At 52.3% G+C, this 27434-nt stretch overlaps 1 protein-coding gene across 1 annotated transcript in view; it reads right to left on the minus strand.

The window, feature by feature from the left end:
* LOC140427129 (magnesium transporter NIPA2-like) overlaps positions 1–18624 on the minus strand; it is a 38937-nt gene extending 20313 nt beyond the window's left edge. Inside the window, exons 1-3 of the mRNA XM_072512668.1 lie at positions 18420–18624; positions 9157–9399; positions 4359–4415 (exon numbers count right to left, since the gene is read on the minus strand). Coding sequence (XP_072368769.1) covers positions 4359–4415; positions 9157–9399; positions 18420–18489 — 370 coding nt within the window. The 5' untranslated portion in view covers positions 18490–18624. The remainder of the gene's footprint in view (positions 1–4358; positions 4416–9156; positions 9400–18419) is intronic.
* Positions 18625–27434: the final 8810 nt, after the last annotated feature.

Here is a 27434-nt window from a genome sequence, read left to right on the forward strand (position 1 = left end):
TGACCTCTCCTTTCCTGTTTCTAACCTCAGCCCATACTACCTCGTTACTTGAAGGAATGACGGTGGATGGCCAATGACAAACATTCAAAGGTGCATGGGTGAACTGCAACAATTTATCAGTTCTGTCTGGCGTGAAAATGAAACGGGAAAGGTGGCCAAACCATGGCTTCCCAGAGAAATTAGAGATAGTGGCCAGAATTCTCCAGCTGTTCTGATTCACATTTCCCACCTGCAGCGTACCCCTGCCCATGGGTTTCCCGGTGGTGTGGGGTGACTTCAATGGGAAATCCCATTGACAAGCAGCGGGAATATAGAATCCTGCCGCCAGTAAACGGCACACCACCGAGAAATACACGGCTGGGGAACCGTAGAATCCAGCTCATTATTAGATCCAAGGAAGAGGCATACAAATTGGCCAGAAAAACAGCAGACATGAGGATTGGGAGCAGTTTAGAATTTGGCAAAGTAGGACAAAAGGTTTGATTAAGAAGTGGAAAATAGAGTATGAGAGTAAGCTTGCAGAGAACATAAATACTAATTGTAAACCTTCTATAGGTATGTGAAGGGAAAAGGATTGATGAAGACAAATGGAGGTCCCTTACAGTCAGAAATAGGGGAATTTATAATGGGGGAAACAAAGAAATGGCTGATCAATTAAATACATTCTTTGTTTCTATCTTCGCAAGGGAGGACACAAATAATATATCAGAAATGTTGGGAAACACAGGGTTTAGTGAGCTGGAGGAACTGAAGTAAATCAGTATTAGTAGGGAAATGATGTTGGGGAAATTGATGGGATTGAAGGTCGATAAATCCTCAGGGCCTGATAACCTACACCCCAAGGTATTTAAGGAAGTGGCCCTAGAAATAGTGGATGCATTGGTGGTCATTTTCCAAGATTCTATACACTCTGCAACAGTCCCTGTAGATTGGAGGGTAGGGAATGTCACCCCACTATTTAAAAAGGGAAGTAGAGAGAAAACAGGAAATTATAGACCAGTCAGTCCGACGACATTGGGAGTGGGGAAAATGCGAGAGTCCATTGTAAAAGATTTAATGGCTGAGCACTTGGAGAAGTGGCACGATGGACAGAATCAATATGGATTTACGAATGGGAAATCAAGCTTGACAAATCTTTTGGAATTCTTTGAAAATATAACTAGTAGAGTTGACGAGGTGGAGACAGAGGATGTGGTTTATTTGAACTTTCAGAAGGCTTTCGACAAAATCCTACATTAGAGATTAGCGTGTAAAATTCAAGAACGTGGGATAGGGGTAATGTATTGAGATAGATGGAAAACTGGTTGGCAGAGAAAATCAAAGAGTAGGAATAAACAGTTTTTTCCCAAATGGCAGGCAGTGACTAGTGGGGTACCGCAGGGATCGTAATATATATCAATGATTTAGATGAGGAAATTAAATGTAATATCTCCAGATTTGCAGATGACAAAGCTGGAATGGTGAACTGTGAGGAGACTGCAGAGATCCTTCAGGATGATTTGGTCAATTTGAGTGGCAAATGAATGGCAGATGAGGTATAATGTGAATAAGTGTGAGGTAATCCACTTTGGTAGCAAAAACAAGGAGACAGATTATTATCTGAATGGCTGTGGATTGAGAGAGGGGATTGCGCAAAGAGACCTGGGTGTCCTTGTATACTAGTCGCTGAAAGTAAAAATGCAGGTGCAGCAGGTGGTAAAGAAGACAAATAAAGAAGGCCTTCATAGCGCGGGGATTCAAGTACAGGAGCAGGGATGTCTTGCTGCAATTATACAGGGCCTTGGTGAGACCACACCTGGAATAGTGTGCGCAGTTTTGCTCTCCTTATCTGAGGACGGGTGTTCTTGCCATAGGAGTGCAGCGAAGTTTTACCAGGCTGATTCCTGAGATGGCAGGACTGATGTATGAAGAGAGATTGAATCAGTCCGGATTATATTCAGTGGAGTCCAGAAGAATGAGGGGGGATCTCCTAGAAATCTGTAAAATTCCAACAGGACTAGACAGGGTAGATGCAGGAAGGATGTTCCTGATGGCGGGGGAGTCCAGAACCAGGGGTTCACAATTTGAGGATACGGGGTAACCATTTAGAGAGGAGGAGAAATCTCTTCACCCAGAGAGGTGGTGAGTCTGTGGAATTTACTACCACTGGAAGCAGTTGGGGCCAAATCATTGCACGTTTTCAAGAAGGAGTGACATACATCTCTTGGAGCTAAAGCGATCAAAAGGATATGAGGGGAAAGCAGGAACAGGCTATTGAGTTGAATGATCAGCCACGATCATATTCAGTGGCGGAGCAGATGCAAAGGGTCGAATGGCCTCCTACTGCTCTGGTTTTCTATGTTCCTATGCACCTCAAAGGTGGGCATGGCTTTCAGATTTTGAGTAGGAGGTTAAGAAGCTTGGTGAGGTTTGAAAAAAGCCAAACAAAAAAAAAATCACCAAATTAATTCTGCATTAGGCCAACTTTGCACGCCTGGGAAGCTTTGTCAGAGTGATCCTGGCAGCTGTGAGCATGGTCAGGTGGGTGGAGGAACCATTCAGTCCTTTTTGGAGCCAATTCCGAATGCAACAGGTCACTCTGCACCCAGGCAAAGCAAAGCCTGGTTGAACTCAATGGAAAACTGGTTGGCAGAGAAAATCAAAGAGTAGGAATAAACAGTTTTTTCCCAAAAACTCAAAAGAATAAAAACAACGACATTGCACAGGAGGAGGACATTTGTCCCGTAGTGCCCCTGCTGGATTCAAGCCATGCAGGAAAATGCTACAGAATTAACATGAGGAGGAATGCCAGGGTGTAAAAGTGGCAAAGCGAGCAAGAGAAGTCTTGAGTTGAATTTGGCAAGAGAAGTGAAGGATAATATTAGGAGAAAGCAACAAAAAAAAATGGAAGGGTGGCGTGCAGCCACACAAAGTGGGACTGGAGAGAGAGCAGGACATCTACATAGGCTGCTGAAGTGTTCGCAAGTTTGAAGGAAGACGACAGAAAACATATCTGTACTGGCCATGGAATGAGAGGATATCGCAGAAGCGAGTCTTCGCATTGTGACCAGTGGGTTTGCTGAACAACTGTGCGATCTCAGGTGAATAGATCACAGGAGCTGAAGTGGATTCAATGAAAAATCTTTCACGGAAATCCTCAGATAATCATGTAGCACGGGAGACCATTTGGCTAATTGTACCTGTGCTAGCTCTTTGGAAAAGCTTTCCAATTACCCCCATTCATCTACTGTTTCCACACAACCCTTAAATGTTTTTGGCTTCCAGTCTTTTTCCAATTCTATTTTTAAAGTTGCTCTTGAATCTGCTTTCACCACCCTTTCAGGCAGCCAATTTCAGATTTTAACAATTCACAACATGATTTCTTGCAAGGCGAGGCAGTCATTGGATTGCCGCTCCGCTGGAACATTTTACCGCGACGCTGCCGCGCATTTCTTGCCAGACCTTCTGATTACGGCTTTACCAGAAATACAGAGCACAGTGTCCCTTTAAGAGCTCCTTCGCAGTGCTTTTGCGCGGGGGGGGGGGGGGGGGGGGGGGGGGGGGGGGGGGGGGGGATGACAGGATACGGTGCCTTTTTATGGCTGCCAAATGTTAAGTTTAAAGGTCCAATACGAATGTCACTGAATGGATGAATCAGTGAATGGGCAAGGCAGCCTATTGGGTGAGTTGGTTAAGGGGGCTGGGTGGGTGAGGTGGCATGGGTTGGTTGCCGGGTCGGGTAGGGTAGCCAGGTTGGCAGTGGGTCAGCTCAGGTCACGTGGTGGTGGTTACAGTCTGATTAGGGGATAGTCGGGTCGTCAGGGAATTTGGTTGGGTGCTTAGTTGGGGACCCAGGGGTAGTTGGGTGATGGTGGGGGAGGGGTGGGGGAGGTCAATGTGCATGGTTGGAGTTCTATTCTGAAGTTACAGAGGAGTTAGGCGAGGATTTTCTTCTGTACAAACATTTCCTGGGTAACTGTCCAAGGTCATTGACTCCAACTGAGTCAGAGACACTCATGGAAGGGGTCCTGGGAACAGGGGGATTGCCTCGCGGAAGTTGAAACTTCCCAGGTAATTTCCACAGAGGGCAGGGTGTCAGGGCTTCCACAGGGTCCCAATGAATGTCTTGGGGCACGTATCTGACGATCTAGAGACCTGACGATTTGGGCCATTCCATCGCATCTCCTCTTCTGCGTGAAAATATAACATGAAGTGTTTGTACATGTTTACATTCGAGCAATAATACCTAAGAGTTAGTGGAATAATAAGCTGAACAGCTCCTAATTACACACTGGGGCACGTTCTCCAACAATATGACTGTCTCTTATTTCAGCAAACACTGATACAGCCTTCACCCGTTCTGCAGGTTTGTTACTTACTTGTTAGAAGGCCAGCCCACCACATCCAATCCTTCAGGTAACCATGGCCACCGTCCCCTAGAACAGACAACAAGGACAAACACAAAACTAAGGCACAATGTTTACACAACTGCAGTTCCTGTATCTGAGAAAAATGCAATCTAGAGAGAGCCTTATCTTCACCAAGAAAAGCCTGGATTCTGCTAATATTTATCCCGGGATCAACATCAATAAAAACAGCTAATCTGGTCATTGCTGATTGCGGGAGCTTGTTGTGCACACATTGGTCTCAGAGTTTCCCTGCATTACAATATTGGCTACACTGCTTTGGAATATTCGGAGGTAGCGAAAGGTGCTATAGTTCTTTCTTTTTCAGGAAAAAAACTACCAAGAATTTTCCAAAAATGGGCGAGTTCTGTGATGTACCATTTCATGATAACTCTGGAATTACAGATTAGTCTCCAGGACACATCTCAGAAAAAAAAACTCTGGGGTGTTTTTGTCAGTTTTTTGTACACGCTTTCATTTATTTAAAAAAAAAAGAGATATGGAGGAAGGACTTGGAAAAAAATTCATTCATTGAATTTGGGTAACATTGACTAGGCCGTCATTCCTAATTGCCCTCGGGAGCGTGGTGGTGAGCCAACTTCTTGGACCCCTGCAGTCCGTGTGGCATTAGGAAGGGAATTCCAAATCTTGCATCTAGCGACATTGAAAGAATGGCGACACAGATCCAAGTCAAGATGGTGTGCGACGTGAGCGGGCAACTTAATGCTGGGGTGTTGCTTTTCCGATGTTTCTGCTGCCTTGGCCTTCCAGGTGATAGAGGATGGGCGTTTGGGAGGTACTGTTGAAGAAACGTGGACAGATTGCTGCAGTGCACCTTTTAGATGATACACACTGCAGCCAGTGGTGGGGAAGTGAATTGTTAAGGTGAAGGATAGGATGCCAATTAGGCAAGGCCGCTTCGTCCTGGATGGTTTGTAACTCCCTGAGTGTTGGAGCCTCACCCATCCAGACATGTAGAGTATTCCATAGCATTCCTGACTTGTGCATTGCAAATAGCGGAAACACTGTGGGGAGCCATGAGCTGGCTCACCATAGAAATGCCAGCCTCTGGCCTGCTACTATAGCCGCAGTATTTATGTGACTGATCCAGTTAGGTTTCTGTTCAATGGTAACCCCAGGATGTTGATGGTGGGGTATTTGGCAATGGCAATGCCATTGGCTATCCGGGGGGAGGGGGGGGGGGGGGTTAGATTCTCTCTTGTCGGTGACGGTGTTACAATCCTTGGCCACACACCAGGCCATGGGGGGAACGATCCGATTAGGGACCAATAACGTTTAGTTTAAAGTAGATAAAAGTTCTGATTCAAGCCACCTGCTTTTGGAGTAAAGCCTCAAGATTCCACATGTTTTGAACAAACTGAAAACAAAATTTATTATACAAGTTCAGAAAGATAAAACAATATACAATAGGTATTTCCTACTCTAACATTCAGGATAAGTATGGGGTACATGTGAATTAACAGGTGAACTGTGGTCAGACACACCACACTACAGAGTAAATGACAGATGCAACCAAGACAGAGTCCATGGATTTCTCAAAAGCCCGCCCAGATGTCAGTAAACATCATGTCCAACAATCTGGTGAAACAGGATTCCCACCTTCACATTCGAAGATCTCTCCTAGGAATCCTCTCCAAATGTTACTCCCACTCGGAAGCTTTAACATTGTCCCTCTGGTGTTTCTTCCTTCTGCTCCTCACTCTCCCACAGACAGACCACCAATTGTTGTTCGCTGACCCTTGAACTGATCTGGGGACCTATCAAAACACTCAGGAGAGTCCCACCCTTGTTACTCAGCAGGAACCATTATAACCAGTATTGGAACATCCTGTACCTTACATGTTACAATTTCCATAGACCGTTAATTTAACACCCAGGGACACAATTGATTGAATTCGTAACAATGGGCATTGTCTGGCACTTGTGTGGCGTGCATGCTAATTGTTACGTCTCAGGCCAAGGCTGAGTGTTATCCGGACCTTGCTGCCTGCACGCAGGCACGGACTACTTTATTAACTGAGGAGGTTCAAATGGAACTGAACAGTCTGCAGTCATCAGCGAACATCCCCACTTCTGGCCTCACGTTGGAGCGATCAGTTCTGAAGCAGCTGAAGATGGCTGGACCAACTCCTGCAGTGATGCCCCAAGGGGGTAAGATGATTGGCCTCCAACAACCACACCCATTCCTTTTTTTGTTAATGGCGACTACTCTCCAATTCCTATTAACTTCAATTTCGCTGGGCTCCTTCATGTCGTATTTGGGTCAAATGCTGCATTGATGTCAGGGGCAATCACACTCACTTCACTTCTGCAGTTCAGCTCTTTTGTCCAATTTTGAACCAAGGCTGCAATGAGGTCCAGGTGGTCCTGGCAGAATCCAACATCAGCATTGCTGAGCAGGTTCCCAGTGAATGTAGATGCTTGATAGCATCGCCGATGCCACCTTCAACTTTGCTGATGATGGAAAGTAGACTGATGGTGTGGCAATTGGTAGGAATGGATCTGTCCTGCAATTTTCCACTATGTCAGAATGATACCCGTGTTGTAGCTGTACTGGAACAGCGTGGCTGGGATTGCAGCTAGTTCTGGAGCAGTGTACCCTGGGCGCACAGCCTTTGCTATGTCCGGTGCCTTCAGCCATTCATGATATCATGTGGTGTGATTCAAATTGGCTGAAGACTGGTATCAGAGACGTCCATTTGAGAGGGGAAACCAATGACAGTGACTGGCAGTCAGTGAGGAATCACTGAGTTGAGTATTTGTTTCAATAAATTTAGATTACCCAATTCTTTATTTTCCAATTAAGGGGCAGTTTAGTGTGGCCAATTCACCTACCCTGCACATCTTTGGGTTGTGGGGGTGAGACCCACGGAGACACAGGGAGAACGTTCAAACTCCACAGTGATTTGGGGCCGGGATCGAACCCGGGTCCTCGGCACCGAGAGGCAGCAGTGCTAACCCACTGCACCACCGTCCCGCCCCGAGTTAAGTAAAGCGGAGTCAGTTCACTTTCCATTTGGCTGAGGGGAGGCAACCAATAGCGAGTGTGTGGGGACAGAAGGTCACATAGTGGAACCTCCCAGAGCAAAGGAGCAAGTGTAAATATTGCCGGGTGGAGGTGATCACAGACCTACCCCCATCCCTCAGTGAGCAGCATTATTCCTCAGGGTCACTCTTGAGGACATAAGACATAGGAGTAGAATCAGGCCATTCGGCCCATCGAGTCTGCTCCGCTATTCAATCATGGCGGACATTTTCATATCCCCAATTCACCTGCCTTCTCCCCATAACCTTTTATCTCCTTATCAATTAAGAAACCTATCCAACTCTGTCTTAAAAACACTCAGTGATTTGGCCTCCACAGCCTTCTGCGGTAAAACGTTCCACAGATTCACCACCCTCTGGCTGAAGAAATTCCTCCTCATCTCTGTTTTAAAGGATTGTCCCTTCAGTCTAAAGCTGTGGCCTCAGGTTCTAGTTTTTTCTACAAGTGGAAACATCCTCTCCACGTCCACTCTATCTAGGCCTCTCAGTATCCTGTAAGTTTCAATAAGATCCCCCCTCATCCTTCTAAACTCCAACGAATACAGACCCAGAGTCCTCAAGCGCTCCTCAGATGACAAGCTCTTCATTCCAGGGATCATTCTTGTGAACCTCCTCTGGACCCTTTCCAAGGCCAGCACATCCTTCTTTAGATATGGGGCCCAAAACAGCTCACAATACTGGGGTCTGACCAGAGCCTTATAGAGCCTCAGAAGTACATCCCTGGTCTTGTATTCTAGCCCTCTTGACATGAATGATAACATTGCAATTGTTTTCCTAACTGTCGACTGAACCTGCACATTAACCTTAAGAGAATTTTGAACTCAGACTCCCAAGTCCCTTTGTGCTTCTGCTTTCCGAAGCATTTCCCCATTTAGAAAATAGTCTATGCCTCTATTCTTCCTACCAAAGTGCATAACCTCACACTTTTCCCCGTTGTATTCCATTTGCCACTTCTTTCCCCACTCTCCTAGCCTATCCAAGTCCTTCTGCAGCCCCCCTGCTTCATCAATACGACCTGTCCCACTACAGATCTTTATATCATCTGCAAACAATGCCCTCAGTTCCTTTTTTCAGATCGTTCATGTATCTTGTGAAAAGTTGTGGTCCCAACAACGACCCCTGAGGCCCACCACTAGTCATCGGCTGCCATCTTACCCCCACTCTCTGCCTTCTACCAGTCAGCCAATCCTCTATCCACCTTTAACACCATGGGCTCTGTTTAACAGCCTCCTATACGGCACTTGAGCCAATAATCTACTCTGACACTCCAGAGTGTTGCACTGTCCAAGGGGGTCACCTTTTGGATGATACTTTCGGGCAGATTGCCTCAATTTGTCAAATGGATGCGAAAGATGCCACTGTGTTGAAGGGGGGTTCTCCCTGGTGTTTAGGATCAATATTTATTCCTCAAATAAAATGACTCAGTTATGGTAATTTATCAATGGACTGCTGCATTTCCTGCTTTAGAAAAGCACTTCATAAAGTCTACATAATTTTACTGAAACACTTTGGGACTCAATGACATGGTGATTGATGTTGTACAAATGCAAGTTCTCTCTTTTATGGTTTCGGCAAGGCAAGAACACAAAGCCCACGTGGGCCGATTGATGGGGGAATGGCCCAATTAACGAAAGTGAGAGGGGCTTCCTCCATCAGTCCCGGGATCTAAAGAGGGGCGGAGTGAGAACTACAACAAACCCCTTACCTGCTCTGGTGCCACCTATTTGGGCCAAACGCAGCAGCCCTTTCTTCTTGAGAATGACACTGATACCGATGAGGCAGCTGGAGAAAATGGCCAGGGCCAGACCAATGTAGAAATCAAGAGATTGCCCCGTTGGATCCTGTGCCAGCGATTCATTCAGGGAGGAGCCGGCTAGATCCTTCACATGGATAATCTGACACAACGCCTCACAGGAAGTCGAAGGGCACACCAATGTCACATAAGATCCTGTAGAGAGAGCAGAGTGTGGTTGAGAAAGCAGAATCCAAGAGGGCTTCATTCACACTTCTTCCTTATTTTTAAGGATTACCAACACCCCCCGCACCGCCCCCCCCCCCCCCCCCCCCCCCACCGCCGGCCCCCCCTATGCACCCACCCTTCTCCAACTCAATTCTTTTGGTTTCTGCTGATGCAGTTTCCCTCAACATTTAGGCGAATTTACACTATTGAGACTTCTATCCCCTTGTATACTAGCCTCTAGGTGCAATGGCCAGCTTTCCATTGACCAGTCTGATTATTTTCTCTGGCTGTTCGTGACTTTTAAATGGGGCCGGAGATTTACAAGAAATCCAGGTACGACCTCCGCAAAGCCACCCGAGATGCCAAGTGAGAATATCAAACCAAGCTAGAGTCACAGACAGACTCTCGGCGGTTGTGGCAAGGGCTAAATAACATAACGGGCTACAATGCGAAGCCGAGCAGTATCTCCGGCAGCAGCGCACCCCTCCCCGATGAACTCAATGCATTCTATGCTCGGTTCGTGCAGGTAACCAACAATCCTCTGTCGAGTGCCCCAGCAGCCCATAGCTCACCCATACCCACCATCACAGCTTCCAAAGTCAGATCGGCCTTCCTAAAAGTGAACCCTCGGAAGGCGACGGGCCCGGACGGGACCCCTGGTCGTGCACTCAGAGCCTGCACGGACCAGCTGGTAAAAGTGTTTGCGGACATCTTTAACCTGTCCTTACTCCAGTCCGAGGTCCCCACCTGCTTCAAGAAGACCACCATCATACCGGTACCAAAGAAGAACCAGGCAACGTGCCTCAATGACTACCGACCGGTGGCCCTGACTTCAGTTGTAATGAAGTGCTTCGAGAGGTTGATCAAGTGGGCAGCACAGTAGCATAGTGGTTAGCACAGTTGCTTCACAGCTCCAGGTCCCAGGTTCAATTCCCGGCTTGGGTCACTGTCTGTGCGGACTCTGCACGTTCTCCCCGTGAGTGCGTGGGTTTCCTCCGGGTGCTCCGGTTTCCTCCCACAGTCCAAAGATGTGCGGGTTAGGTGGATTGACCATGCTAAATTGCCCTTAGTGTCCAAAAAAAATGTAAGTGGGGGTTACTGGGTTACGGGGATAGGGTAGATACGTGGGCTTCAGTAGGGTGCTCTTTGTAAGAGCTGGTGCAGACTCGATGGGCCGAATGGCCTCCTTCTGCACTGTAAATTCAATGATTCTATGAAGCGCATCACCTCCATACTCCCAGAACTCCTTGATCCACTGCAATTCGCATACCGTCACATCCGGTCCACAGCAGACGCCATTTCCCTGGCCCTACACTCATCGCGACAACAAGGACTCCTACATTAGACTCCTATTTATTGACTACAGCTCTGCCTTCAACACCATAATCCCAGCCAAGCTCCTATCAAAGCTCCAAAATCTAGGACTTGGCTCTCCACTCTGCACCTGGATCCTCGATTTTCTGATCAACAGACCACAATCACCTCCTCCACAATAGTTCTCGATACCGGGGCCCCGCAAGGCTGCGTACTTAGCCCCCGACTCTACTCCCTGTACACACACGACTGCGTGGCAAAGCTTGGTTCCAACTCCATCTACAAGTTTGCTGACGATAGACCATAGTGGGCCGGATCTCGAATAATGACGGGTCAGAATACAGGAGGGAGATAGAGAACCTAGTGGAGTGGTGCAGCGACAACAATCTCTCCCTCCATGCCAGCAAAACTAAAGAGCTGGTCATTGACTTCAGGAAGCAAAGTACTGTACACACCCCTGTCAGCATCAACGGGGCTGAGGTGGAGATGGTTAGCAGTTTCAAATTCCTAGGGGTGCACATCTCCAAAAATCTGTCCTGGTCCACCCACGTTGACGCTGCCACCAAGAAAGCACAACAGCGCCTATACTTCCTCAGGAAACTAAGGAAATTTGGCATGTCCACATTAACCCATACCAACTTTTACAGATGCACCATAAAAAGCAACCTATCTGGCTGCATCACAGCCTGGTATGGCAACTGCTCGGCCCAGGACCGCAAGAAACTTCAGAGAGTCGTGAACACCGCCCAGTCCATCACACGAACCTGCCTCCCATCCATTGACTCCATCTACACCTCCCGCTGCCTGGGGAAAGCGGGCAGTATAATCACAGACCCCTCCCACCCGGCTTACTCACTCTTCCAACTTCTTCCATCGGGCAGGAGATACAGAAGTCTGAGAACACGCGCGAACAGACTCAAAAACAGCTTCTTCCCCACTGTTACCAGACTCCTAAATGACCCTCTTATGGACTCACCTTATTAACTCTACACCCTGTATGCTTCATCCGATGCCAGTGCTTATGTAGTTACATTGTATATGTTGTGTTGCCCTATTATGTATTTTCTTTTATTCCCTTTTCTTCCCATGTATTTAATCTGTTGAGCTGCTCGCAGAAAAATACTTTTCACTGTACCTCGGTACACGTGACAATAAACAAATCCAATCCAATCCAATCCAAGCTGTTAACCTGTACACCCTCACCCCCTCCTCCGCCCCAAATTTCATTGGATCTACACCATTTCCAGCTTTTCACCATATATCACAATGCAGTGTGCAGATTGGCTGCTACATCTCACTCAGTGGTGGCTGAACTTCAAACAGTATCTCGCTGGCTGTCAAGTGCTTTGAGATATCCGGAGGTCATGGAAACCCGCATTTTAAGAATGCAAGCCTTTCCTTCTGACAATTTATTGCTCAAATCCGTTAAACCAGGAGCAAATCAAGGATGAAGATGCTGCCAATGTCACAGTGAAGGGGGAGACAATTCAGGTGCTGGGTGGGCTGAAAATTGATAAAGGGTAGTGTGGTAGTCGGTATTAGGGGTATTAGGGTACCCAGGTCGCTGCTGTAAGACCATTGGTGTGGGAGGTACCTGAGACAGCAATATCATTGGTGAAGCCTGCCTGCTGGTTCCGCCCAGTAAGGCGGAGTATAAGAGCCTGTGTCTCCCCAGCAGCTGCATTCTGTACCTGCGCTGCTGGGGGGAACATCTAGTACAATAAAGCCTTCAATTGTCATCTAATCTCGCTCTGGAGTCATTGATCGAGCATCAATTTATTGGACTAGATTTTAAAGAATGGAGCTCCGAATCAAGCCAGAGTATCTGCAACTCAGCCCCCACGTGCCAAACTCAGCGGCAACCTTCAAACGCTGGCTGGCATGCTTCAAAGGGTACCTCAGTTCGGCCACGACTGAACCTACGGAGGACTAGAAACTGCAAGTTCTCCACTCGAGGGTGAGCCCAGAGATCTACACCCTCATCGAGGATGCGGACGATTTTGAGGCCGCAATGACCCTGCTGAAAGGACACTATATTCGCCCAGTAAACCAGGTCTATGGCAGACATCTGCTAGCGACGAGGCGACAAATCCCCGGGGAATCGCTGGAGGAATTCTACCATGCGCTCCTGGTGTTAGGTAGGAACTGTGACTGCCCGCAAGTTTCAGCCAGCGACCACACAGAGCTTTTAATCCGGGACGCATTTGTTGCAGGTATGCTGTCCTCCCAAATCCGCCAGCGGCTGCTAGAAAAAGAGATACTAGGCCTCAAGGAAGCACGGGCCCTTGCTAGCTCCCTGGATGTGGCCTCCCGAAATGCCCGCACTTACGTACCCAACCGCGCGTCGGCCCCTTGGGCAGCGTGGAACCCCCCCGCGGCCGATTCCGATGCATCCCCCATCCCCCCACAAGCTTGTGGTGTGCGACTACCAGGCAACCCCAGGGGGCCCCGCTGCTATTTTTGAGGGCAAGCCAAGCACCCCCGGCAGCGCTGTCCGGCCCGCTTCTCCACCTGCAAAGGGTGCGGCAAAAAGGGCCATTTTGTGGCGGTATGCCAGGCCCGGGCGGTCGCCGCGGTCTCCGGGGGCGAACCGGGACCACCACCCCAACCCTCTCCACGAGCCACGTGCGGCCAGTGGGCGCCGCCATCTTCCTGTTCCAGAGCCATGTGCGGGCCCCGGGTGCCACCATCTTGTCCCCGGGGACCACGTGCGATGGATGGGCGCTGCCATCTTGCACACCACCAGCCATGTGCGACCAGTGGGCACTGCCATCTTGGCTGGAGTCTCAGGACCCCGGTTCGGATGACCACACACCGCCCGAGGAAAACCTCTGCGCTGCCACGCTCCTAGGGTTAGATTTCCAATGTAACCTCCAGAGTTTAACTTTTAAATTCAGCGGCCCTATACCCCCCTCACTGTCTACAGCCTCGCGACCCTCAAGGTTGATCCGCCTTCCCTTTTTGCGAACCTCACCCCGGATTGCAAATCCGTCGCCACCAGGAGCAGACGGTACAGTGCCCAGGACCGGACCTTCATTAGGTCGGAGGTCCAGCAGTTACTGAAGGAAGGTATTATTGAGGCTAGCAACAGTCCCTGGAGAGCTCAAGTAGTGGTTGTAAAGACCGGGGAGAAGCATAGGATGGTCATCGATTATAGTCAGACCATCAACAGGTATCTACAGCTCGACGCATACCCTCTCCCGCATATCTGATCTGATCAATCAGATTGCACAATACAAGGTCTTGTCCAGGTTGGATCTAAAATCCACCTACCACCAGCTCCCCATCCGCCCTAGCGACCGCAAATACACTGCATTCGAAGCAGATGAGCGGCTCTACCACTTCCTAAGGGTTCCCTTCGGTGTCACAAATGGAGTCTCGGTCTTCCAAAAGGAGATGGACCAAATGGTTGACCGGTAAGGTTTGCGGGCCACGTTTCCGTACCTCGATAACGTCACCATCTGCGGCCACGACCAGCAGGACCATGACACCAACCTCCGAAAATTCCTCCATACCGCAAAAATCCTTAATCTAACCTACAACAAGGACAAGTGCGTGTTCAGCACCGACCGTCTAGCCATCCTAGGCTACATAGTGCATGATGGAGTTATAGACCCAGATCAAGAACGCATGCGCCCCATCATGGAGTTCCCCTCCCCCACTGCTCCAAGGCCCTGAAACGCTGCCTGGGATTTTTTTCATATTATGCCCAGTGGGTCCCCAACTATGCGGACAAGGCCCGCCCACTAATTCAATCCACGGTTTTTCCCCTGTCGGCAGAGGCCCGCCAGGCCTTCAGCCGCATCAAAGCGGACATTGCAAAGGCCATGATGCACCCAATCGATGAATCCCTTCCCTTCCAAGTCGAGAGCGACGCGTCCGACGTAGGTCTGGCAGCCACCCTCAACCAAGCGGGCAGACCCGTGGCCTTCTTCTCACGCACCCTCCGCACTTCATAAATCCGCCATTCCTCAGTTGAAAAGGAGGCCCAGGCCATAGTAGAAGCTGTGTGGCACTGGAGGCATTACCTGGCCGGCAGGAGATTCACTCTCCTCACTGACCAACGGTCGGTTGTTTTCATGTTCGATAATGCACAGCGGGGCAAGATAAAGAACGATAAGATCTTATGGTGGAGAATCGAGCTCTCCACCTACAACTATGAGATCTTGTATCGTCCCGGGAAGCTAAACGAGCCTCCTGATTCCCTATCCCGCGGCACATGTGCCAATGCACAAGTGGACCGACTCCGGGCCCTCCACGCGGACCTCTGCCACCAGGGGGTCACTCGATTCTTCCATTTCATTAAGACCCGCAACCTGCCCTACTCCATTGAGGTCAGGACCGCCACCAGGAACTGCCAAATCTGCGCGGAGTGCAAGCCGCCCTTCTACCGGCCAGAGAAAGCACACCTGATAAAGGCTTCCCGTCCCCTTGAGCGCCTCAGTATGGACTTCAAAGGGCCCCTCCCCTCCACCGACTGCAACACGTACTTCCTGAACGTGATTGACGAGTACTCCCGGTTCCCATTTGCCATCCCCTGCCCGAAATGACCACAGCCACCGTCATAAAAGCCCTCCACAGTATCTTTACACTGTTCAGTTTCCCCGCCTACATACATAGTGATAGGGGATCCTCCTTTATGAGCGACGAACTGCATCAATTCCTGCTCAGCAAGGGCATTGCCTCGAGCAGGACGACCAGTTACAACCCCCGGGGAAACGGACAGGTAGAGAGGGAGAACGGAATGGTCTGGAAGACCGTCCTACTGGCCCTATGGTCCAGGAATCTCCCAGTCTCCCGCTGGCAGGAGGTCCTCAGGATGCTCTCCACTCCATCCGATCACTGCTGTGTACCACGACCAACCAGACACCTCACGAACGTCTCCTTGTCTTCCCTAGGAAGTCCTCCTCCGGGACCTCGCTCCCAACCTGGCTGGCAGCTCCTGGACCCATCCTGCTCCGCAAACACGTGCGGGTGCACAAGTCGGACCCATTGGTCGAGAGGGTCCACCTCCTTCACGCTAACCCTCAATACGCCTACGTGGCGTACCCCGACGGCTGACAGGATATGGTCTCCCTGCGGGACCTGGCGCTCGCTGGGTCCCCACCCACACCCCCACCACCAATCCCACCCTCCCTCCCACCGGCGCACCCCACAGCCGCCCACTTCCCAGGTGGATCGGTTATCACACTGGTCCTATCTAGGGGTGATGAAACTGCCGAAGAAGCCGAAGCCACGGATGCCCGAGCCGGCACCGGCATCACCACCGAAACTGCGACGATCGCAGAGGACGACCAGGGCCCCCGACCGACTAATTGCTTCATTTTGAATGTAAATAAATACTGTAAATAGTTGCGACATGTAACGAGGCAAAACACTGTACTAATGTATACCGGGTACCACCATAACCTCAACCTCTACCACTGTATAACGCAAGACCACCACCCCCGCCGGACTCTTTTTTTTAACAGGGGGTGAATGTGGTAGTCGGTATTAGGGGTATTACGGTACACAGGTTGATGCTGTAAGACCATTGGTGTGGGAGGTACCTGAGACAGCAATATCATTGGTGAAGCCTGCCTGCTGGTTCCGCCCAGTAAGGCGGAGTATAAGAGCCTGTGTCTCCCCAGCAGCTGCATTCTGTACCTGCGCTGCTGGGGGAAACATCTAGTCCAATAAAGCCTTCAATTGTCTTCCAATCTCACTTCTGGAGTTATTGATCGAGCATCAGGTAGGTGTCGGGAGTGGCTGGTTGTACCTAATGCCAATAAGTCACCAAGATTGGGTGGGATGAATTGGAAGATGATGAGGGAATTAAGGATGGAAATGGTGGAAGTACACCCCATGGTTTACCAATCCTCTTAGATACAGGGGGTCTGAAGAATTGCAAATACTACATGCCTGTTCAAAAAAGGGTACAAGGATAAACACAGCAACTACAAGCCCAACCTCAATAGTGGAAAAGCTTTGAGAAACGATGATCTGGGACAAAATTAACAATCATTTGGGCAAGTATGTATTAATTAAGAAACGCTGACAGAGATTTGTATGAAGAGCCTGAACATTTCACTGTCTTTATGATTTATCTTTGTACCTGACCACCCACGTTTAAGCTTTCCAGCCTCTTTGTAATGTTATACTCTGCTGTATAACTAGCCACCACTTCCACTAAGCCAGTAGCAGTCCATTTTAAGCTTGGAGCAGTCTGCATTAAATGTGCAGCTCGCACTAAATCATCTTCACTCAATAAATCATGAATAATGCAACGCGCAAAATTCCACCCATCCTGCTAGCACGGGCCCTTTGCCCCACAGCCTTGGAAACATTTGTTTTCCAAGTGTTTATCTAATTCCATTTTGAAATCGATTATTGAATCTACTTCCACCACCCTCTCAGGCAGCATGCTCCAGGACTCACTGGTAGCGATTCCCTCCCTCCTCCCAGCCCTGCTTGCTTTGACAGTCATCTGAAATCTGGTCACCAAGTCTCCTGCGACTGGAAACAGTTTCTATCTATTCGCCAAAACCCTTCAAGATCTCGAACATCGCCGTCGAATCAACACTCAACCATCTCCACTTTAAACGAGAACAGCCCGAGCTTCTCCAGTCTCTCCACATAAGCAATGTCCTTCATCCCAGATACCATTTTAGTAAATCTCCGGTGTATGCCCCGTGGAGGCACGGTGGCACAGAGGTTAGCACTGTTGTCTCACAGCTCCAGGGTCCCAGGTTCGATTCCCGGCTTGGGTTGCTGCCTGTGCGGAGTCTGCACGTTCTCCCCGTGTCTGCGGGGGTTTACTCAGGGTGCTCCGGTTTCTTCTCTCAGTTTAAAGACGTGCAGGTTAGGCGAATTGGACATTCTGAATTCTCCCTCTGTGTACCTGAACAGGTGCCAGAGTGTGGCGACTAGGGGCTTTTCACAGTAACTTCATTGCAGTGTTAATGTAAGCCTGCTTGTGACACTAATAAAGATTATTATCATGCGGTCTCAACAAACCTTGCTAAAGTGTGGTGCCCAGAACTGGTCACAGGATGGGCATGTGTATTATGTATGGGGTTAGCATGACATTTCAATAAACCAGGAGCACACACTTTGTTAATCCAAGAGCAACATGGAACCTGCCCAGTTCTGGTCACCCTACTTAGAAGATAAAATGCTTACAAATCCTAACTCCGAGGGTGGAAAACTTTTCCTGACCCCTCTGCAGGCGTTCAGTCCATCCAATGAATGGGCTCTGAGCCTCCTTGCCCCATAGACAGAGCTAATTTCAATGATCTATAGAATGTTACTTTCAGCACTTTTGCCTTTTCACAGCCCTGGACTGTTTACCTATTTACCCCTCCAACCCACCCGATCTCACTCCCCCCCCACACCCGCACATCCTGGTTCAGCTGTCACACCAAGCAGAACTCAGACAAGAAGTTCTGATCCAATTGTTCAAGGCCCCCGAGCGATCGACACCTCTTCATGTGCCCGTTAACCCAACAAATTTGGAATTGGACAACTTTACACGCAGTTGGCAATGCAAAACGAACAATTAAACCAGGGAAGTTCCAAATAGGGATCTGGCCAAAATTCAAGAATGTAGAATTTTCCAAAAGCGACACTCCACCTTCCAAACTTTGCAAAACTTGCCTGTCCCCCCCCCCCCCCCCCGGAACACTGGCTGATCTGACCACAGGGTCTGCACTCACCCTTGGAGCAGTTGTGTTGTGCCATGACGATGGCTTCCTCCATCCCTGAGAGCCTTCCTGAGCTTCTCATCAAAAACAGGAGCTCACACAACAAAGCCCAGCTGGCTGTGTGAGAATCGCTTTCTGCGCTTCACCTCGGCGGCACCTGCCTGCCTTGAGGATCCACCCTCCTCCCCCTTTTCCGCTGCTGATGTGTCACAACCATCCTCCTCTTTAAAGGAACATGATTCCTTTCTGCTGACGCTTCAAGTGAGGGACAGGGCATCACATTTCCTCACTCGAAACTGGTTCTGCAACTGGCTGCCTCCGGCAAAGTTCTTTTGTGGGACAAATACAGCCTCGAACATGAGGGCAACAACTTTCGGTTCTTGTCCCCGAAGTTGACATTTTGAGTCCAGCCTGGAGATGGGGAGATACAAATAGCAAAGATTTGAAAAATGTTTAATTGGGACATTGCACTCGTTGGTAAGAATGGGTCAGGTTTGCAGTATTTTTTTTTGCGCGGTGGGGGGGAGGGGGGGGAGGGTCTCGATTAAAATGTGAGACACAAAAAAAAAGCTGCTGAGACGCATTATTTACGCAGCCTGTTCTGATCTGGATTGCACTGCCTTAAAGGTGCAGAGACAGAAAGAGCTTTGGATAAATATTTGACTAGCAAAGGCTTCAGGGGAAAAGAGTGAGTGGGACTAATCTCATAGCTCTCCCCAAAAGCCGGTACCAGCACGATGGGCAGACTGGCCTTCTTCTCTGCTGTCTCCTCTGCTTCCTATATCATTTTATGCTTCAGCACAGAGGCAGGAGACACATGGCTCACCCAGAGAGTAGCCGCCAGGCTCTGATACCAGGACTTGTGGGTGAGGCACAAACTGTCAACATTTAAGATTAGATTAGAGAGGCGGGTGAAGTAATCGGCTACTTGCCACACCCTGTCCACTCTCTCAGGTGGACAACTGTGACACAGACCTTCTCTCCCTGACCCCCTGCCATAAACCCCTGCACCCTGAGTACCGCTTTAATTCAACAAAAAAAAATCTTTATTGCCACAAGTAGGCTGACATCAACACTGTGATGAAGTTACTGTGAAAAGCCCCTAGTCACCACATTCCGGCACCTGTTCGGGTACACTGAGCGAGGATTCAGAATGTCCAAATTACCTAACAAGCACATCTTTCAGGACTTGTGGGGGGAAACCGGAGCACCTGGAGGAAACCCACGCAGGCACATGGAGAACGTGCAGACTCCGCACAGACAGTGACCCAAGCCAGGAATCGACCCTGGAGCTGCGAAGCAACAAGCTACCTACCCACTGTGCTACCATGCTGCCCACAGTAAGTAAAGTCGCCATAGTCCTGAATGGCCGTCGGCTGCTTTGCCCTTTGAGGGGGAGAGCTGACTGGTGGTGATTTAACCTGAGGATCACCACACCTCAGGCGAGAGGGAAGGTTGAGAAGGCAGAGCCTTCATGACTAACCTCAGCCGGTACGGGGATTGAACCCGCGCTGCTGGCCTTGCTCTGCATCACAAATCAGACATCCAGCCAGCTGAGCTAAACCGGTTTCCTTTCCTTCCCCTGGCAACCATCTAAAATCAAGCTGTTTGCAACCTCAGAATGTTGCATTTGGCCCCGAAATGAGCTTCTGCCCACATACCCATGCATCACCAAGACCGCTTACGTCCACACCTGATTCCAACCCTGACGCATTCGAGGCTAAAACCCTTGTCCTGGTCTATGTTACTTGCACAGCCAGTGATAGGATACCCAGGCTAGTGAGTGGCTGCATGAATCGCCCTCCTGCATCTTAGTGGGTGGCAAGATTGAAATCAGGACTGTTCACTGATCGTGACCCCATGAATAAGATTTTTAATACACACTAAATGTTCCACAATGAGTAATAGAAACCGCTTACTCATTTATACATTAATAGAACTGGCATCAATTAAAAATCTTAAAAACAAAATGAATATGTGCACATTGTGTACAGAGGGAGTGCACGGGGTTGTACCTTTAAAACCTCTGATACGTTCGACCAGTTTACTTACTCAAAAGTTTTACCCAGGTGCCCTTATTTTCGAGATGAACAAAGGACAAAACAGGTTCACAGTTTAACGCAATTTTATTCACAATTCTATTGCTCAAGAAAATATGACTCAGGCTCACAGCTTTGGGTTTTACCCGTAATTAGTAAAGGAGGTTGGCAGGCTTCGATCACTCGATGTGGGTGTCTTCTCTGGCTTCGAAACCCAGCGTACTTTCTTCTTACGATGGTTGTGCCTGGAGAACTCCCAGGTTATCGCTCAAGATCTGTTCGAAGTTCCTTTCTTTATACTGGGAAGCTAGAATTGAGTCATAGGTATACGCCCACCACTGGCCATGGTCCTAGCCAGACCCCAACTGGTTAATTGGAAAGGCAGGATACTCCTGTTTATCCACGTTGGTTCAATCAAGACCCATTGTCCTCTGAAACTCGGCTTGTCTGACCAGCCATCAGCTTATTATACAGCGGGATTCTCCCTTCCGGGGACGAAGTCACCACGCCGGCAGATAAACCAGTGTCAACGATGTGGTAAACCACTGTGTTCTGATATTAGAGGTTGTACGGTAGAACCTGCACTACAGGTTCACCTGTGGCCCCTGCATGCTTGGTCCGCCCAGGAAGCAGGTTATAAATATGCGTGTCCTCCAGCTGACAGCCATTTTGCCAGCTGCTGTGGGAGGCCACACATCTGATACTAATAAAGCCTCAGTTTGGATTCAACTTCGCCTCCAGTCAAATTGATCATGCCTCAAACGACTCTGGCATCAACAGGCCCCCAAGGTGAGGAATTCTCACCTGTCTAGGGGGCTAGGTGGAGGTCGGAGGGGTTGGCCCACTTCAGCCCGCGCCGAAGGGACTGTACCATTTGTCAATGTTCTCTGTTGATTATTCTCTTAGTCTACTATGTACGTACTGCGTACATTCCCTTGGCCACAGAAAAATACTTTTCACTGCACTTCGGTACATGTGACAATAAATCAAATCAAATATTCAAAGCTTATTCAATTACATATTCATATATTCAAAACCCAATTCCTATGTCTTTTTTTATACGGTTTACAGTACCCAATTCATTTTTTCCAATTAAGGGGCAAGTTAGCGTGGCCAATCCACCTACCCTGCACATTTTTGGTTGTGGGGGCGAAACCCACACAAACACGGGGAGAATGTGCAAACAGTACATATAATATACTAACAGTGGTTTACCACAATCATCAGCCATGGCAATTGGTGTGGAAGGTAAGTGCAACACTTCACAAAACACTTTAATTCAAAGGGCAACAGTGAAGTCTGAATGAGTTAAACATTCCACAAAAGTGAAAGCCTTTATGTCCCCATTGTCACTGTGTTGTGACAGAGCAATCTTGGAAATCTTGAAACAGCTAGAATTGTTGGCTGTGACTTGCGATTTATCTGGATTGAAAACCAAACCACAAAGATACACTCGGCCTGGAGCCAAATTAGTTCATTTGGTTGAGATGAATTTGTCAATTTAAAAGAAAATTAAAATCAAGTTTACAGCTGCCAATTGATTTAAAACTCAGTTTTGCAGAATATAACAAGTAAAAAAAACTGGAAACACCAAAGGAAATTCACAGATTCTTTAGTAAACACATACATCAGCTCTCCTTTTTTTCCAGCTGCCAGCCGCTCTTAATGAGTTGATTAAATTCTGCAGACTAACTTTTAACCTTATATTGAATAAAACCAACTACTTCCCAATTTCTTTCAGATATGCATTCAGAATATAATTTGATTCCTTTCCAAATTCTTAATTTAGCTTTTTTTGGTTGAAACGCAAAAGACATATCTCACCAATTTATATCTCCGTCATCTTTATCTATTGCTTGCTCCCCAAAAGTACACATCATACCTCTTTGGACAGAGACTGGGAACTCTCCAGACTGGAGACGCTAACCTCTTTTTCCTAGCTTCTAACATTAAGGTGCGCCCAGATTTCCACACTGACTTCTTAAACATCATGGCCGCGATTCTCTGGTCCAGCGCCAGAGTGCCGGCGCCAAAACGGGAGTACTTTACTCCGGTGCTGGTTCCGAGACCCGGGGCGCGATTCTCCACTCCTACGCAAATTTCCGGGGACGCCGGTCCGACGCCCTCCCGCGATTCTCCCAAGTGGCGGGAACGGCCCGGTCGAGTTTCGCGGGCTGCAGGCCGGAGAATTGCCGGAGACACCGAAAATGGCGATTCTCCGGCACCCATGTGATTATGAGGCCCGGATGGGCCGAGCGGCCAGGCCAAAACGGCAGGTTTCCCCCGACGCCGTCCACACCTGGTCGCGACAGTCGTGGGCGGTGCGTGAACGCTGGGGGGGGCGGCCTGTGGGGGGGCGAGGGGGATCCTGCACCGGGGGGTACCTTAAATGTGGGGTAGTCCGTGATCGGTGCCCACCGATCGTCGGGCCGTCCTCTCTGAAGGTGGACCTCCTTCCTTCCGCCGCCCCGCAAGATCCGTCCCCCATCTTCTTGCGGGGCGGATTTGGACAAGACGGCAACCACGCATGCGCGGATGACGTCCGTTATGCGGCGCCGGCCGCGTCATCTATGCGCCGCCGCTTTGACGCGGGCGACAAGGCCTCGCGCGGGTAGATGACGCGGCCCCGATACTGGCCCATTGTCAGGGCCTGAATCGGTCGGGACCGGGGCCGTTCCGCGCCGTCGTGAACCTCGACGGTGTTCACGACGGCGCGGCCACTTCGGCGTGGGGGTGGAGAATCCCGCCCCCGACTCTCGGGTCCTGGGGGGGCAGCACGGTGCTGGAGCGGCCCACACCGCTGGAGCGGCCCACGCCGCTGGAGCGGCCCACGGTGCTGGAGTGGCCCACGGTGCTGGAGCGGCCCACGCCGCTGGAGCGGCCCATGGTGCTGGAGCGGCCCACGGTGCTGGAGCGGCCCACGGTGCTGGAGTGGCCCACGGTGCTGGAGCGGCCCACGGTGCTGGAGCGGCCCACACCGCTGGAGTGGCCCACGGTGCTGGAGTGGCCCACGGTGCTGGAGCGGCCCACGGTGCTGGAGTGGCCCACGGTGCTGGAGCGGCCCACGGTGCTGGAGCGGCCCACGCCGCTGGAGCGGCCCACGGTGCTGGAGCGGCCCACGGTGCTGGAGCGGCCCACGGTGCTGGAGCGGCCCACGGTGCTGGAGCGGCCCACGGTGCTGGAGTGGCCCACGGTGCTGGAGTGGCCCACGGTGCTGGAGCGGCCCACACCGCTGGAGCGGCCCACGGTGCTGGAGTGGCCCACGGTGCTGGAGCGGCCCACGGTGCTGGAGTGGCCCACGGTGCTGGAGCGGCCCACGGTGCTGGAGTGGCCCACGGTGCTGGAGCGGCCCACACCGCTGGAGCGGCCCACGGTGCTGGAGTGGCCCACGGTGCTGGAGCGGCCCACGGTGCTGGAGCGGCCCACGCCGCTGGAGCGGCCCACGGTGCTGGAGCGGCCCACGGCGCTGGAGTGGCCCACGTCGCTCCAGTTGCCGGTTCCGGCGTCGGCCCAGCGCCGCGGGGTCTGCACATGCGCAGTTGGGCAGGCGGCAACTAGCGCATGCGCACTGGCCGACACCCCTCGCGTGCCCCGACGCCAAATGGCGCAGGGATCGAGCAACCGGCGCGGGGGAAAAGAGGTCCGCAGCCAGAGAGGCCGGCCCGCCGATTGGTGGGCCCCGATCGCGGGCCAGGTCACTACGGAGGGCCTCCCCGGGGTTGGACCCCCCTCCTCCCCCACAGGCCGCCCCCCGGACCCTTCAACCCCGAAGTCCCGCCGGCCTAGAGCATATTAGAACGGCGCAGGTTGGGAGAATCGCCTGGGCCGCCAAAATTTCCCGCGACGCCGGTCCGACGCCCTCCCGCGATTCGATTCTCCCAAGCGGCGGGAACGGCCCCGTCGAGGTCCGCGGGCCGCAGGCCGGAGAATCGCCGGAAACACCCAAAATGGTGATTCTCCGGCACCCCCGCTATTCTCAGGCCCGGATGGGCCGAGCGGCCAGCCCAAAATGGCGGGATCCCCCCTGGCGCCGTCCACACCTGGTCGCTGCCGTCGGGAACAGCGCGGGAATGCTGGGGGGGGGGTGGCCTGCGGGGGGGGGAGGGGTGAGGGGGTATCCTGCACTGGGGGGGTACCTCAAATGTGGGATGGCCCGCGATCGGTGCCCACCGATCGTCGGGCCGTCCTCACTGAAGGAGGACCTCCTTCCTTCCGCGGCCCCGCAAGATCCGTCCGCCATCTTCTTGTGGGGCGGTCTCAGAGAGGACGGCAACCGCGCATGCGCGGATGACGCCAGTTATGCGGCGCCGGCCACGTCACGTATGCGGCCTTTACGCGACGACAAGGCCTGCCGCGTGTAGATGAATCGGTCGGGATAGGGCCCGTTTCGCGCCGTCGTGAACCTCAACGGCGTTCACAACGGCGTGGGAACTGCGGCGCGGGAGTGGAGAATCCCGCCCGGAGTTTTTCGGGCTCGGCCCATCCAGGCCGGAGCATCGCGGCGCCGCCGGAGGATCGCCGCTACGGCTGTTTGCGCCGATTCTCCGTGCGGAACGGCGCCGTGCGCGCCCACCCGTTTTTTCACGGGCGGGTGAATGGCTTCCCGGCATCGGGGCGGCGTGACACGATTCAGGGGCGTCATTCTCCGACCCCCCAGAGGGTCGGAGAATGGCCGTTGGCCGCCGTGAATCCCGCCCCCGCCGAAGTCTCCGAAGGGAGAAAAGTCGGCGGGGCGTTAATGGCGCCGCTGCCGCGGAGAATGTCACGGGTCTGCGCAAGGCAGCCTATTTTCGGCCTGCCGATATTCTCCCTCCCGGATGGGAGGAAGTCCCGTCGACGTGATGACCGTTCACGTCGACGTGAATCAAACCTCCTTTTCATCGGCGTGACCCGGTGCTCCAGGCTCACGCCGACCAGCGAGGAGGTGAGTGACGGCCTGGGGGGTTGGCTCTGGGCAGGAAATGGCGTGGCCGCAGACTGATTGCGTGAGGAGAGGTGTGTCTCGGCTTGTGTGTGTGTGTGTGCGGCGGGGGGGGGGGGGGTGGTTAGAGTAGGCTGGGCTCCGGGGGAGTGCCGGGAGGGGGTCCGTGGCGGGGTGGAGGTTGGGGGTTGGGGGGGGTCCGTGCCGGGGTGGAGGTTGGGGGTTGGGGGGGGTCCGTGCCGGGGTGGAGGTTGGGGGTTGGGGGGGGTCCGTGCCGGGGTGGAGGTTGGGGGTTGGGGGGGTCCGTGCCGGGGTGGAGGTTGGGGGTTGGGGGGGGTCCGTGCCGGGGTGGAGGTTGGGGGTTGGGGGGGGTCCGTGCTGGGGTGGAGGTTGGGGAGGGGTTCCGTGCCGGGGTGGAGGTTGGGGGTTGGGGGGGGAGTCCGTGCTGGGGTGGAGTTTGGCGGTTGGGGGGGGTCCGTGCTGGGGTGGAGGTTGGGGAGGGGGTCCGTGCTGGGGTGGAGGTTGGGGAGGGGGTCCGTGCTGGGGTGGAGGTTGGGGAGGGGGTCCGTGCTGGGGTGGAGGTTGGGGAGGGCGTCCGTGCTGGGGTGGAGGTTGGGGAGGGGGTCCGTGCTGGGGTGGAGGTTGGGGAGGGGGTCCGTGCTGGGGTGGAGGTTGGGGAGGGGGTCCGTGCCGAGGAGGGTGATGGGAGGGCAAATGAGTTGGTCCACCTGGCCAGGTGCCAGCCTCCAACAGTTGGACCCATGCGGTCCATGCCACCTGGCTGGGGAGAGGAGGGGATATGGGCAATGATGACATGTCGTCGTTCCCCTCCCCCCCACCAGGCCGTCATGTTTTCAGATCATCCAGCGATGTTGGCCGCCGTGGTGGCAGCCGCTCATGTCTATGTTGCCCTGGATGAGGAGGAGGAGGAGGAGCGTGCCAGAGAGGCGGCGCAGGCTGCCGCAGAGGGGCAGGCGGCAGCCGCCCAGGCTGGAGGGACACCTGACCGACAGGACGAGGAGGGGGAGGAGGACGTCGCGGCCCCACGGCAACGGAGACACCCGAGGGCGCCCCGTGTGTACCGGCCCCGGCAGTCATACCAGGACCTCACGGACCGGGAATGCAGGAGGAGACTCCGGATGAGCCGGGAAACCGTGGCACACATCTGCCACCTGCTGGCACACCTGTCACCGCGTGGCACTGGCGGGGGACACCCTCTCCCCGTGTCCGTCAAGGTTACGGTGGCCCTGAACTTTTATGCAACGGGGTCATTCCAGGCACCGAGTGGGGACCTGTCCGGCATATCGCAGACATCGGTGCATCGGTGCATCCGGGCAGTGACAGATGCCCTATATGCCATGGCGCACCGCTACATCCGCTTCCCCGTGGACCGGGCCAGCCAAGATGTTCGGGCCGTGGGCTTCTCTGCCGTGGCCGGGTTCCCCATGGTCCAGGGCGCGATCGATGGGATGCACGTCGCCGTGCGGCCACCTGCAGATAACAGGGCCGTGTTCACTAATAGGAAGGGGACCTATTCGATGAACGTACAGGTGGTCTGTGACCACCGCATGATGATCCTGCACGTCTGCGCCCGTCACCCAGGCAGTGTACACGACTCATTCGTGTTGTCGCGGTCATCCATCCCCGGCATGTACGAGGGACGCCATCCCCGGCTGAGGGGCTGGTTGCTGGGCGACAGGGGCTACCCATTGCGATCGTGGCTGATGACGCCTATACGGAGGCCACGCAATGAGGCGGAGAACCGCTACAATGATGCCCATGTAGCGACAAGGGGAGTGATCGAGAGGTGCTTTGGCGTGCTGAAGATGCGTTTCAGGTGCCTGGACCTCTCTGGGGGCGCCCTCCAGTATCGGTCAGATAGGGTTGGCCGCATCATTGTGGTGTGCTGCGTCCTGCACAACATAGCCCAGCAGAGGGGCGATGTGCCGCAGGCAGAGGAGGGCGGAGTGGAGGAGCAGCAGGAAGAGGCACAGTCCTCCCCAGATGAGGGGGATGGGGGCAATGGTCAGGGCAGACGGGGTAGACACAGGTGGGTGGCTGTCCACC

Source organism: Scyliorhinus torazame, chromosome 7 (genome assembly GCF_047496885.1).
Source record: "Scyliorhinus torazame isolate Kashiwa2021f chromosome 7, sScyTor2.1, whole genome shotgun sequence".
Taxonomy (NCBI): Eukaryota; Metazoa; Chordata; class Chondrichthyes; order Carcharhiniformes; family Scyliorhinidae; genus Scyliorhinus; species Scyliorhinus torazame.